Below are 13,931 nucleotides of genomic sequence, written 5' to 3'. Positions count from 1 at the left end.
TTTGCAGAGGAATGCATAGGAATGCTCAGAGAAAGTGGGACAAATAAGGACAATGATAAATAGCATCTTGTCAGTTGAGCTGAGGCTAGTTGTCAATCACATTTCAAAAAAAAAATCAGGTTTTGGAATCATATATAAAAGATTGTGGATTTATGTTCTAGTCTCACATTAATATGCAGCATGAATAAAATCAGAAAGCACTGACATTTTCATATACACATATTTGATAACCTCAGTCTGATCCCACCGTCTCATTCCTATCTTTTCATCTCCTGAAAATGCTCTTTGGCTACCAATATTCAGTGGACTGATAACATGGAAGAAATATCAAAATCCTTATTGGACATCCACTACTTAAAAGTATACTGATATGATAAACATGTTAATTCCACTTGTGAGATGCGTTTATGCATCTCCAAGCCAAAATAATGTCACGTCTACATAGTTTACCAAAGGTTTTTGTAGATGTCCCCTCAAATGCAAGTCTTTAAAAATCCTGTAAACCATTAAGACTATCCTGAATCCTAACTCTTAAAAAATATTACATAAGCTTTATATAAATGAGAACTAAGAACTGGCCATATTTTTGCTCTGCATAGGTCAGATTAGTCCCAGAAAAACAGATAATTTTTTTTTTTGAGATACTGTCAAATAATGGAAAGAAGAGAGCCCTTTAACTCAGAAGATGGGATTCTGAGTGATGTATTATTATCAAATAATTGTGAGACATGGTTTTTTGACTTTTTTAACATGTGGTTTCCTTGTCTATAAAGAGGAGATAATAAAACTACCTTGAAGAACCATAGTGAGAATTAGAAATGATATAAGTGGAGTTCCCATCATGGGGCAGCGGAAATGAATCAGACTAGGAACCATGAGGTTGCAGGTTCGACCTCTGGCCCCACTCAGTGGGTTAAGGATCCAGCATTGCTGTGAGCTGTGGTGTAGGTCGAAGAAGTGGCTTGGATTTGGTGTTGCTGTGGCTGTGGCTGTGGCCAGCAGCTGTAGCTCTGATTCGATTCCTAGCCTAGGAACCTCCATATGCCAAGGGTGCAGCCCTAAAAAGCCAAAAAAAAAAAAAAAAAAAAAAAATACAAGACACAAAGAAGAATAATTGGTACACAAATTGAAAGTTACTATTATTTTCATTTTTTTTTTAAGGCCACACCCTCAGCATATGGAGGTTCCCAGGCTAGGGGTCGAAATGGAGCTGTACTAGCTGGCCTATACCACAGCTCACAGCAATGCCAGATCCTTAATCCACTAAGTGAGGCCAGGGAATCAAACCTGCCTCCTCATGGATGCTAGTCAGATTCATTTCCGCTGAGCCACTAAGGGAACTCCTATTATTATTTTGTCTTTTCAGAGCTGCACTTGCAACATATGGATGTTTCTAGGCTAGGGTGGGACTGGAGCTGCAGCTGCCAGACTACGCTACGGCCACAGCGACATAGGATCTGAGCTGTGTCTGTGACCTAAACCACAGCTCACAGCAACAATGGATCCTTAACTCACGAGAGAGGCCAGGGGTCGAACCTGCAACCTCATGGTTATTAGTCTGACTCATTTCTGCTGCACCACAACAGAAACTCCAAAAGTTATTATTTTTATTAAGAGAAATGGGAAGAGAAGGGAGAAGAAAAGAAGGAAGAAGTTCTCTAGGCCTGAGAAGTGTCTAAGAGGAAATAATCAGATGGCTTTTATGATGTTTCTGGGACAGGGCTGAAGGGTGATAACAAAACCTAACTATTTATTTAAAATATAAGTATTTCAAATAATTTATTTGAATAATTTGTTATTTATAAGTTATAAAAATTAGAATGCTTTAAATTGATATATATATATATATTCATGCACTAACCTAAGAGATGCATATGCACTCTTCAGATATACTCCCAAAACAAAAACTCAGTGGTTTTTATATTTTCAGTGGCAGAACACTTTATAATTTTAAAAAATGAAATCTTTTGACCTATCTTTATAGTTTGCACAGCTAAGTAAAATGAAGAAGAAAGAAACTGGGAGAAAACATTCAATTTTCCGTTGCAATTAAGAAAAATACTTACTCAATTTTCTGCTGCAGCTGTTCAGAAAGCTTTTTATTTTCTTCCTGTAGAGTATTCTTTTCATTCACTTAAATATAATGTGAAAAGAAAGCACAAATTATAGCTATATTAAGATGTACGCCGGGCTCGTTCAATTATTTCAAAATCATGGAGAAATTAGGATTTGAAATTCTAAGTCATAATGTTAGTCAGGGTTAATGCTACTGTTCAAAACTAATTTGTTACTGGGTAGTGATTACTACACCTCATATTGTGCCAGTCCCAGGTAAATGATTAACCGATAATTTTATGTAATGCTTTTGGGCAAAAAAGAAAAAGTACCTCATGTACTGGGGAGTATAGTTTAATTATTCATACTAATGACAAGAAAGCATTCCATCCGGTTACTCAGTCCTACTAGTTTCAAATACCATTTAGTGAGTCATTTATCTTGAAATAAATCTGATCATAAAATATGACACTGAATATCAGTATAATTTTTATAACAAACATACAAGGAAATTTTCTTCCTTAATCATACTCTACATTTCACAAATAATTATGGCATCAGTAATTTAAATATATCCATTGACACAGTATTTCCTTATTTGTATATACCTTGATTAAATTTTCCTATTTATCCTTATTTACAAAGCAGAAACTCAATTTTGGGCTATAATTTCTACTGCTGCCAGCACAAAATTTTTTATCAACGTTGTGATATTATGTCACTGGTTAAGCATGTATTTTATTAGGAGTAATATATCAAAGAGATCAAATTAGAGTAAGCAAAATTAACCTATCAGAAAGAAAGTTAATCATATTAAAAAATTCATTAATAATTTAGTGATTTACAAATCTAAACATATTTTCTTACAGTGAGTTAATAAAGATTTACTGACTATCTATAATATGTGAGATTACTAAACCTCCTATGGAGGATCTTAAAAAACTTTAAGATATGACAGTGACCTAAAGGAAAGTATAGTCTAATGAGAGAAAAAAAATTATATACACATATTTTTTACAACTCAAAGTACAAGGGCGTTAAAGCAGGACAGATAAAATACTAAGTGAAATTCCAAGGAGGAAAAAAAGTTCCTTTGGGCTACTGAAAAAATCAGGAAAGGAACTGAGAGGACGAATGAGCTGGATACATGAAGAGAAATCCAAGGGACTCCCACACCACCACCACAACAGCAAAAACAAAACAAAATTGTGAGCTAAAACCCAAGAAGTATAAGCAAGCAGATGTTGGTAACAGCACTGGTGGAGGGACTGAACTTGAAATTTCCAGTTTAAGCCTGAGCTACTGGAATGGAGCCAAAGTGATCCCAATTCACGTTAACACTAGAGTCATCAAAAAAATAACTCAAACACAGAGTCCCAAGTAGTTCAGGTAACAGAATTATCTCATATAGTAATAAAATGTTTAAGGATTTAAAAGATTGAAGACCCAAAACTAACATGATAGAAATGATTACAAAAAATTAGTAGGCACACAAGATTGAGATAATTTGAGCATCAGTAAGAGTAATGAACATAACTGATTTGACACATACTGAATATACAAAATTCCATGTGTCTATTATGCTCAAAAAAGAGAGAGCCTCAATCCTATTAAAAGCAAAATGAAACACAGCATACTCAACACACAAAAGCTCACCTGTCACCACTATAGGTAAACATTATATAGGATCTTACTCTGAAAATAGGCAATTAAAGGGAAAAATTAAGATGTATCATGCTTACACAGATGGCCAACAAACACATGAAAAAATGCTCAACATCGCTGACTATAAGAGAAATGCAAATCAAAACTACCATGAGATACCACCTCACACCAGTCAGAATGGCCATCATTAATAAATCCACAAATAACAAGTGCTGGAGGGGCTGTGGAGAAAAGGGAACCCTCCTGCACTGCTGGTGGGAATGTAAACTGGTACAGCCACTATGGAGAACAGTCTGGAGATACCTTAGAAATCTATACATAGAACTTCCATATGACCCTGCAATCCCACTCTTGGGCATCTATCTGGACAAAGCTCTACTTAAAAGAGACACATGCACCCGCATGTTCATTGCAGCACTATTCACAATAGCCAGGACATGGAAACAATCCAAATGTCCATCGACAGATGATTGGATTCGGAAGATGTGGTATATATACACAATGGAATACTACTCAGCCATAAAAAAGGATGACATCATGCCATTTGCAGCAACATGGATGGAACTAGAGAATCTCATACTGAGTGAAATGAGCCAGAAAGACAAAGACAAATACCATATGATATCACTTATAACTGGAATCTAATATCCAGCACAAATGAACATCTCCTCAGAAGAGAAAATCATGGACTTGGAGAAGAGACTTGTGGTTGCCTGATGGGAGGGGGAGGGAGTGGGAGGGATCGGGAGCTTGGGCTTATCAGACACAACCTAGAATAGATTTACAAGGAGATCCCGCTGAATAGCATTGAGAACTATGTCTAGATACTCATGTTGCAACAGAAGAAATGGTGGGGGAAAAACTGTAATTGTAATGTATACATGTAAGGATAACCTGACCCCCTTGCTGTACAGTGGGAAAATAAAATAAAAAAAAAAAAAAAAAAAAAAAGATGTATCATGCTTTTCTAGTAGGAACTATATTCCAAGGTAAGCAAGAGCTCCAGTTGATGGGGGGAGAATTCTTGTTTATAGAAGAATGCCAGCTGATAAATGTAGAAAGAATAACAGAAATGGATTATTATTTTTTGTAATCTCTAATTAAACAACTGATTTGGGCAAAATCCCCAATGGATACTAAAACCACTAAAGACTGAGGTAGAACTGTATTTTTGCAAGATTTCACAGTATCATACATCCATCCTCCCAAATCAGAATACTTGGTGGTACTAAGGGAAAATACAATTCTATAATGGAGAAATTTGGCCATCAATCCCTAAGAATGGAATAATGTTACAATATCTATATCCTGATGTGATGCAATATAAAGCAGACAGTTTTACCTATGAAGTACTGCTGTCAAAAATGTTTGTTCTGGACATAATCAAGCCTTCAGATCCAATTTCTATTTTACAGGAAATGAAGAAACAAGAAAATGATAAGAAAAACCCAGAAATTTTAGGAAAATGACTCTACTTCTTCAAGAAGTCAATGTCATAAAAGAAAAAAATAGGAAGGGAGCTATTCCATATTGAAAGAAGGCAAATGCAATGTATGGTTTGGGTTTGGCAAGTCTTCAACAAAACTGTTACAAACTACCTTAAAAGGGACATTAAAAACAGGAATATGGATTGGCTATTAGGAAATATTAGACAAAATTATTGGTAATCTTTAGTAGGTAAGGGGTGGTTACTGTGGTTAGGTATAAATGATCTAAGTATTTAGAGGAGAAATGTCCTGATGCATGTAATTCACATTAAAATATTTCAGTTTGAAAAGAAATGAAGAAAATACAGCAAAACATGAGCAACTGTTATGAGGATTTTTTACTATTCTCCTTAGTTTTCTATATTTTAAAAAAATTTCAGGGAGTTCCCATCATGGCTCAGCAGAAATTAATCTGACTAGCATCTGTGAGGATGCAGGTTCGATCCTTGGCCTTGCTCAGTGGGTTAAGGATCCGGCATTGCATGAGCTGTGGTGTGGGTGGCAGATGCGGCTCCAATCCTGAGCTGGTGTGGTTGTGGTATAGGCCAGCAGCTTCAGCTCTGATTTGACCCTTAGCCTGGGAACCTCTAAAAGACAAAAAAAGAAAATTTTCACTGAAAAAAAAAAAGACTATGTGGATTTGAAAAAAAACCAAATAGGGAGTTCCCACTGTGGCACAGTGGGTCAAGGATCTGGCATTGCCACAGTTGTGGTTTGTAGGTGGCAGCTGCAGCCTGGATTTGCTCCCTGGCCTGGGAACTTACATAAGCCACAGGTATACCACTACTGTCCCCTGAAAGAAAAAGAACCAAATAGAATTTTTTAGAATGAATAATTTGGTTACTGAAATAAAATAACTTAGTGTAACAGAACTAAAGAATAATAACTGAAATGTATAATAAGAGAAATTACCTAGAATGCAGCAGAAAGAAATAGGGCATGAAAAATAGAAAAGAGATGTTAAAATAGGCACAAAAGATCAAATTCCAAGGTCTCATCATAACTCTCAATTAGGGAGAAGGAAGAAGACATAATATTTGAAGACCTAGTAGCTGATGGTTTTAAAGATATGATTAAAGATGGGATTCAATAGATCCTATGATGCATACTAAGCAGATTTTTTTCCTTAAAACCTACTGAAATTGTACTAAAACTATAAAATACCAAGAAAAAAATCTTAATAGTAGCCAGAAAAAAAATAACTGTTACCCTGTAAAATAGCCTTACAAAAATAAGAGTTAAAACATTGAGGATAAAAAACCGACAGTTTAGGAGTTCCCATTGTGGTGCAGTGGAAACGAATCCAACTAGGAACCATGAAGCTGTGGGTTCGATTCCTGGCCTTGCTCAGTGGGTTAAGGATCTGATGTTGCCGTGTGCTGTGGTGTAGGTCACAGACACAGCTTGGATCTGGCGTTGCTGTGGCTCTGGCATAGGCCAGCGGCTGTAGCTCTGATTAGACCTCTAGCCTGGGAGCCTCCATATGCCGCAAGTGCGGCCCTAAAAAGACAAAAACAAACAAAAAACCTGACAGTTTAGAACCAACAAATACTCTCTAAAGGAAATTCTAAAGAATGAATATCAGAAAAGATAATAATCCCAGATGCAAAGTGAGATGCAGAAAGCAATAGGAAGCAAAGACACTGATAAACACATAGGTAAATCTTTTAAAAACTGAACAAGGTAATTTTTTACAGCCAATGGAAGTTCCCAGGCTAGGGGTCCAATTGGAGATGCAGATGCCAGCCTATGCCACTGCAACACCAGATCTAAGCCACATATGTGACCTACACTGCAGCTCACAGCAACACCGGATCCTTAGCCCACTGAGCAGGGCCAGGATTGGACCCACATTCTCATGGCTACTAGTTAGGTTCTTCATCCGCTGAGCCACAATGGGAACTCTGAATAGGGTAAATTTTTTAAAAGTTTCTAAATTGCAGAGCTACCAAACACAACAACAAAAACCCAAAACAAACCAAAAATGAAATACTGCGCATAAACAGCATGTAAGTGAAGATGGAGATGATCGAAGTGAAAGTGTTTTAAAGTTGTATTATTCAGAAATAATTTATATTTTAGGAAGCATGTTAAAACTTCAAGGTTGTTCAGAAAGAACAGAAACAGAGTTGGAGTTCCCTGGTTGCCTAGAGGTTAAGTATCCAGCATTGACACTGATGCAGCTCAGGTTACTAGGGTGATACCTGGCCAGGGAACTTCCACATGCCACATATGTGGCCAAAAAAATACTGAGTTTAAAAAAAAAAGCCATAAAAGATAAAATAAAAATGAAATAAGAAGAGAAACAATATCCTAAAAACACATTAACAGGGAAAAATAAAAACAAAAAAGAAAGAAAAGGTAGGACAAGAAGAAAGTAGCAACAATATATAGAAACACCAAAAATTCCTAAACATGAAGCCTTTAGTATTTTTATTCATATTATAACTCTGTTCAGGATTTGACCTTGATGATTTTCCTGTTGCTCATTTTAATGTAAAATTAGTTTTCTTGACCTTTTCAGTAATTTCATTGGGGGTATTGTTAGAGGAATTATTTTGAGACTACTGTGCTTGTAACATGAGATTGAAAAAGAAAGTAGTCAGGGGATATTTTAATTCTATCATCCCAATGTTCTTGAGAATTACAATTCTTAGTGTAGAAGAAAGGAGATATTGATGTTATTAGAGAAGAGATTACAAAAAGCTCTACAATCTTGAATTTGAACTTTCAACATGAACTCATGAAGTGTTTTATCTATCTGAAAATTAGACAAAGGATATTCAAACCATTCACCGAAAGAAATGCAAACTGAAGATTATGTGAAAAGATACTTGGCCTCAATAGTAGTGAAGAGAATGCTAATTTTAAAAAGGTATCATTCTTTACCCTCTGAATTAGATACTGTCAATTAATATATTTTTGTCCAAAACTAAAGAGGACATAGGGATGGACATTCTCAAACACTCAAACAAAACACTGAGGTGTTCATCAATGAAAATGGGTAAATAAATGACATCTACAGAATGCAGCCCTGAAAAAAATGCTGTCTTACTCCTTAACACCTGGGTTTTTTGTTTGTTGAGTTTTTGGCTATTTTTTGGCTTGGTTAAAATTGCTAGAAACATGACAATTAGATGTATAGACATTATTAGAGATTACTTCAAGTGCATATAATTATGGATATCAACTGTGTCTACTGAAGGGTAACAGTTTTCTATTCATTGATTATATTCTTATATTCCTAAACACATGCATTCATTCATACATATAAACTACAGATCTAAATATGTAAACATGTAAAGACTTACATAGTCTAAAATAAAATAACACGTCTGAATAAGAAGTCATTATGAGGGAGTTCCCGTCGTGGCGCAGTGGTTAAGAATCCGACTAGGAACCATGAGGTTGCGGGTTCGGTCCCTGCCCTTGCTCAGTGGGTTAACGATCCGGCGTTGCCGTGAGCTGTGCTGTAGGTTGCAGACGCGGCTCGGATCCTGCGTTGCTGTGCCTCTGGCGTAGGCTGGTGGCTACAGCTCCGATTCGACCCCTAGCCTGGGAACCTCCATATGCCGCAGGAGCGGCCCAAAGAAATAGCAAAAAAAGACAAAAAAAGACAAAAAAAAAAAGAAGTCATTATGACATGATCTCATTAAAATTTAAAAGAGAAAAGAGAAGAGGGGGTAAAATGAGGGACACAGGCAGACAGACAGATAAACCTGGACCTGGAAAGGTATTTATTAGATTGCTAATAGTAGTTACCTCTGGGAGCAGAATAAGACTATGTTCTTTCTATCTCTTTTTAAAATAATGAGCATATGTTCATATATTCTTGCACGAGTAACCAGAGGACAGCAATATAATAGAAAAAAATACAATTAAATGGAATTAGTTTTGAAAAGAGGATAAATGTAAGAAAATTCTACATCAAATGGGAAGAAGAATGAACTGAAAAAGGCATACTTGTAATAATATGTCCAAAAATATTAGTAACAATCTAAAAAAGTAAACACTTTTTTTGTAGGACACTAAATCATCTGCTTTGTATTTAACTTATACCAAATATAAAGAGTCAAATTACATGAAATAAACATAAAACTAGAGGCAAATATGGACATATCCAAAGGAAATCTGCTTCTTTTATCTTTTCTCTCTTTTGTCTTATAGTTGGTGAGACTTTAAGGCTCATGTGGACAGTATTTGTACAACCTTTCTGTACTCTATTTCTTATTAAAATAAGCATAAGATTAAATCTATAAAAAGGAAGAAAAGGACATGACTTTTTGCCTAAATAAAGAAAAATGTATGTAAACAATCTATCAGATTATAACCAATTTAACAGTAGCTTTTAATAATAGCACACTATGCTTTAAATCTTAATAAAGAAAGAAAGGAAACTCACTAAGCTCTGTGATAAGTTTAAGATTCTGCTGCCGGATATTTTCAAACTCTTGCTGTTTCTTCCGCATATGTTCTTCAGTTACTGCACAGCGATCACATAATCCTGCTCTTAATCTATGAAACAAAAGCAAAATATTTTCAGAGTAGAACTTAAATCTTCTCATCCATCTGAAATTAAAATATTTTTCAACTACTAAAAGATACTCCTTATCTTTGAATTTTAAGATTTTTATACTTTATTAATACCTAAAGAATTGTCTTGGCAAATATAAAGAAAATTAACTAGTTATTATGCCTTGAGCATATCCTCAAATAGGCTGAAATTATGCTACATCATTGTCTACAGACTGCAATTGTGAGTGAAGTTCTATAAAAGTCTGCCAATTTTAAACTCTATCCAAGGGAACTTACTTACTGAAGACACTGATCTTATTTTAATCTATTATAGACAAAATATAAATCCAGTCCAGTACCAACAGGCAGAAATATATACTAAGCAAGCTTGTATCTGTTTTTCTCAGCATAGCATATAACACATGATTGTTCAACAACTTCTTTAGTTGAACGAATACTACAGGTCAAAGAACACAAAGTTTAAAAAAAAGTAATGCTCTTTTCAACATTAAAAAAAACGCCAATGTTACTAGAAATTCAGTGTACTATAATGTAAAAAAAGGTTACAAAATAGTTTTTACTAATTATTTGTTGAGTGGTGAAGGGAAGAGGGAAATACAAATATTAACAGAGTAGGGATGGGTGATGGAGAAAAAAGTTTAAATGTTAATAATAATTATCTTGTAGGCAATAGTAATTTAGAAGATTTTCCTCTTAGTGTTTTGCTTTATTTTTTCAAAAATTTCTCTAATTTCATTATTTACATAGCAGGAAAAATATAGTTAAAAAAGAGACACCTATCTTACATTAAGAACTGAGAAAACTGGAGTTCCCTTCGTGGCTCTGTGGTAAACAAACCCAACTAGGATCCATGAGAATGTGGGTTGGATCCCTAGCCTCGCTCATTGGGTTAAGGACCTGGTGTTGCCATGAGCTGTGGCATAGGTGGCAGACACGGCTCAGATCCCACGTTGCTGTGGCTGTGGTATAGGCCGGAAGCTGTAGCTCCAATGTGACCGCTACCTTGGGAACCACTATATGCCACGGGTACGGCCCTAAAAAGCAAAGCAAAAAAAAAAAAAAAAAAAAAGTATCTAGAAAATATAAATTCTAAGATAATAATTTTAACTCAAAAACTTAGGTCAATAAGATATTAGTATGTAAGTATCTATGGAAATCATAGCATGTAGTACATGACTTGAATTTTATTTTATTTTAGTCTTTTTTTTTTTCTTCAGGGCTGCACCCATGGCATATGAAGTTCCCAGGCTAGGGGTTGAATCGGAGCTGCAACTGTTGGCCTATGCCACAGCCACAGCAATCCAGATCCATGCCTAGTCTTCGACATAGACATAGCTCACAGCAATGCCAGATCCTTAACCCAATGAGTGAGGCCAGGGATCGAACCTGCATCCTCATGGATATTAGTTAGATTTGTTACCACTGAGCCACAATGGGACCTTCCAATGAATTTTAGTTTTATAGACATGAAAGCTATAAAACTAACAAAAAAAAAGGAACCTAGAGATTTTTTTCCCTTTTTACGGCCACTCCTGCAACATATGGAAGTTCTCAGGCTAGGGGCTGCACTGAAGCTGCAGCTGCTGGCCAGGCCATAGCCACAACGCTGGATCCGAGCCTAAGCTGAGACCACAGCTTGCAGCAACCCTGTATCCTCAACCCTCTGAGCAAGGCCAGGGACTGAATCCGCATCATCACAGACACTACGTCAGGTTCTTAATCTGCTGAGCCACAACAGGAACTCCCCTAGAGATTTTTATATAAAAGTAAAACTCATGTCAACAGTGTTGATGAATATAAAAAATAAAAATTAGCGGCTACAGGTTGCATTAATAGAACAAAAATTTCTAGGATGAAGGACTAAAGGATTGGGCATCATGGTTTAATTGGAGTACATTTTGGAGATAGGAATTAGGACAATCAAGATGTAAATAAAGATGACAAAGTGAATATATGCATCTATTACTGCTCCCTCTCAAAATCCCACAAAACTACAGTAAAGATATGTGTATATTTTAAAAGACACAAGATTATGAGGACACAGAGAATGGAAAAGAAAAAAAAAATTGAAAGCAAGGAGCTGGGGGACAAATAGAAATTGACCTGAGAATGCTGAATCCTAAGCCAACAGTGGGAAAAGTCTAGAACTATTCTCCACAATGGTAGCTACAAGCCACATGTAGCTATTTCAATTTTAAATAAATCAAAATAGGAGTTTCCATTGTGGTGGAGCAGGTTAAGTATCTGGTGCTATCTCTGTGGCAGCATGGATCACTGCTGAGGCATGGGTTCGATCCCTGGCCCAGGGCTGTGGGTTAAGAATCTGGCATTGCTGCACCTGAGGCATAGGAGGCACAAGTCACAGCTACAGCTTGAATTCCATCTCCAGCCCAGAAACTTTCAAATGCTGTGGGTGCAGTCAAAAAAGGAAAAAAAATAGAGAAGATAAAAAATTAGAGGATTATCCTAAAAGATTCATCATACCAATAACTGATGTTCCAGAAAGACCAAGATGGGGGCAGGTACAGAAAAAGAGAAACAGAGGAACAAAAGAGATATGAGATATTCAGAAAGCCAAACAACCGGCATAAATCCAACTATATCAGTATATTAATCATGAATTGATTGAACACTCTAATCAAGGAGTTCCTACTGTGGCTCAGTGGAAACAAATCTGACTAGTATCCTCAAGGATGCAGGTTCAATCCCTGGCCTTGCTCAGTGGGTTAAAGACCCGGCGTTGCCATGAGCTGTGGTGTAGGTTGCAGATGTGGCTTGGATCTGGCATTGCTGTGGCTGTAGCGTAGGCCAGCAGCTACAGCTCAGATTTGACCCCTAGCCTGGGAACCTCCAAATACAAGGGCGGCCCTAAAAAGACCAAAAAAAAAAAATCTAATCAAAAGGCAGAAATTGTCAGATAAGACAAAGAAAAAGATCCAACTATATTCTGCCTACAATAGTAATAACTTTCAATTTGAAGATAAAAACAGGTTGAAAGCAAAAGGGTGGGAAAAGTACCATGCAAATGAAAAACAAGAGGTTGGAGCATCTATATTAATTAACATCAGACAAAACAGACAATAAGATTAAAAAGTATTACTACAGACAGTGAATTCTGTAATAAATAACATGAAAAGATCTCTTATCGCTGAAAAAATGACCAGTAATGCTGACATAAAATAAGGGTACACACACACACATGTATATCAACAAACAATAAAATGTTCTCGGATACTAAGTATGTGATTATCAAAACAGCTTCAATAACAGGGTTGGAAAAGAAACATCCCAGAACATGAAGAAAAAAACAGTAACAGAAACAAGACAAAAGATTATAAAGGATCAGTTTGTGACCAAGAAGTGCTCCAGAAAGAAAGAACCTATAAAAGTGGAGAAAGGACATAATAGGTAAAACTGCCAGACCTAACAGATACTAATCTTCGGGTTAATAGGCTAAGGGCCTAGCATAGTGAAGGAAAGACTCATGTACATATACACACACCTGATGATAAAATTTCAGAACAAGGATAAAAAGATCTTACATTACAGAAAGGGGAAAAAAAATCCATTACCTAAAAGGAATGAACGCTACGATGTTAGTAGCTTCAGATGCTCACAGACAATGAGAAAATGTCTTCAAAGTTTTACAGGAAAATTATTCTGAACCTAGAATTTTATATCTAGTCAAAATATCATATAAAGGCAAGAGTAAAATAACATTTTTCAGACATACAAAGACTCTCTGAAAAGTTACTTCCTGTGCATTTTTAAGCAGTTAGAGGGTGAGCTATTACAAAAATGAACATTAAAAATGAGGAGTGCCCGTCGTGGCGCAGTGGTTAACGAATCCGACTAGGAACCATGAGGTTGCAGGTTCGGTCCCTGCCCTTGCTCAGTGGGTTAACGATCCGGCGTTGCTGTGAGCTGTGGTGTAGGTTGCAGACGCGGCTCTCCCGCGTTGCTGTGGCTCTGGCGTAGGCCGGTGGCTACAGCTCTGATTCGACCCCTAGCCTGGGAACCTCCATATGCCGCGGGAGCGGCCCAAGAAATAGCAAAAAGACAATAAATAAATAAATAAAAGGAAAAACAGGCCCCAATTTTTCTAACCATGTACACCAGTGTATCTTCAAGGTCTAAAACAGTGCCTGGCAGAAGACATGAGCTCCATAAATATTTGTTTACTAACAT

At 36.4% G+C, this 13,931-nt stretch overlaps 1 protein-coding gene across 35 annotated transcripts in view; it reads right to left on the bottom strand.

Annotated features, from left to right (window-relative positions):
• Positions 1-13,931, bottom strand: part of RBBP8 (RB binding protein 8, endonuclease) — a 96,164-nt gene that overhangs the window by 39,480 nt on the left and 42,753 nt on the right. For 23 of the 35 annotated variants that reach the window (XR_014807740.1, XR_014807739.1, XR_014807741.1 and 20 more), the window contains 2 exons: positions 9,610-9,722; positions 2,067-2,133 (listed from right to left, as the gene is read on the bottom strand). Coding sequence is in view for 20 of the 35 variants with exons in the window: in XM_084964355.1 (XP_084820481.1) it covers positions 2,067-2,133; positions 9,610-9,722 (180 nt within the window). In the remaining 15 variants the exon portion in view is untranslated. The remainder of the gene's footprint in view (positions 1-2,066; positions 2,134-9,609; positions 9,723-13,931) is intronic. The other 12 variants (XM_084964363.1, XM_084964369.1, XM_084964366.1 and 9 more) reach the window with 1 other exon arrangement.

The sequence above is a fragment of the Sus scrofa genome, chromosome 6 (genome assembly GCF_054392235.1).
Source record: "Sus scrofa isolate SSC_HxYL_T2T_F1_AM1 chromosome 6, Sscrofa_HxYL_maternal_Yorkshire_Landrace_v2.0, whole genome shotgun sequence".
NCBI lineage: Eukaryota > Metazoa > Chordata > Mammalia > Artiodactyla > Suidae > Sus > Sus scrofa.
This window is presented reverse-complemented; position numbering and strand designations above follow the sequence as displayed.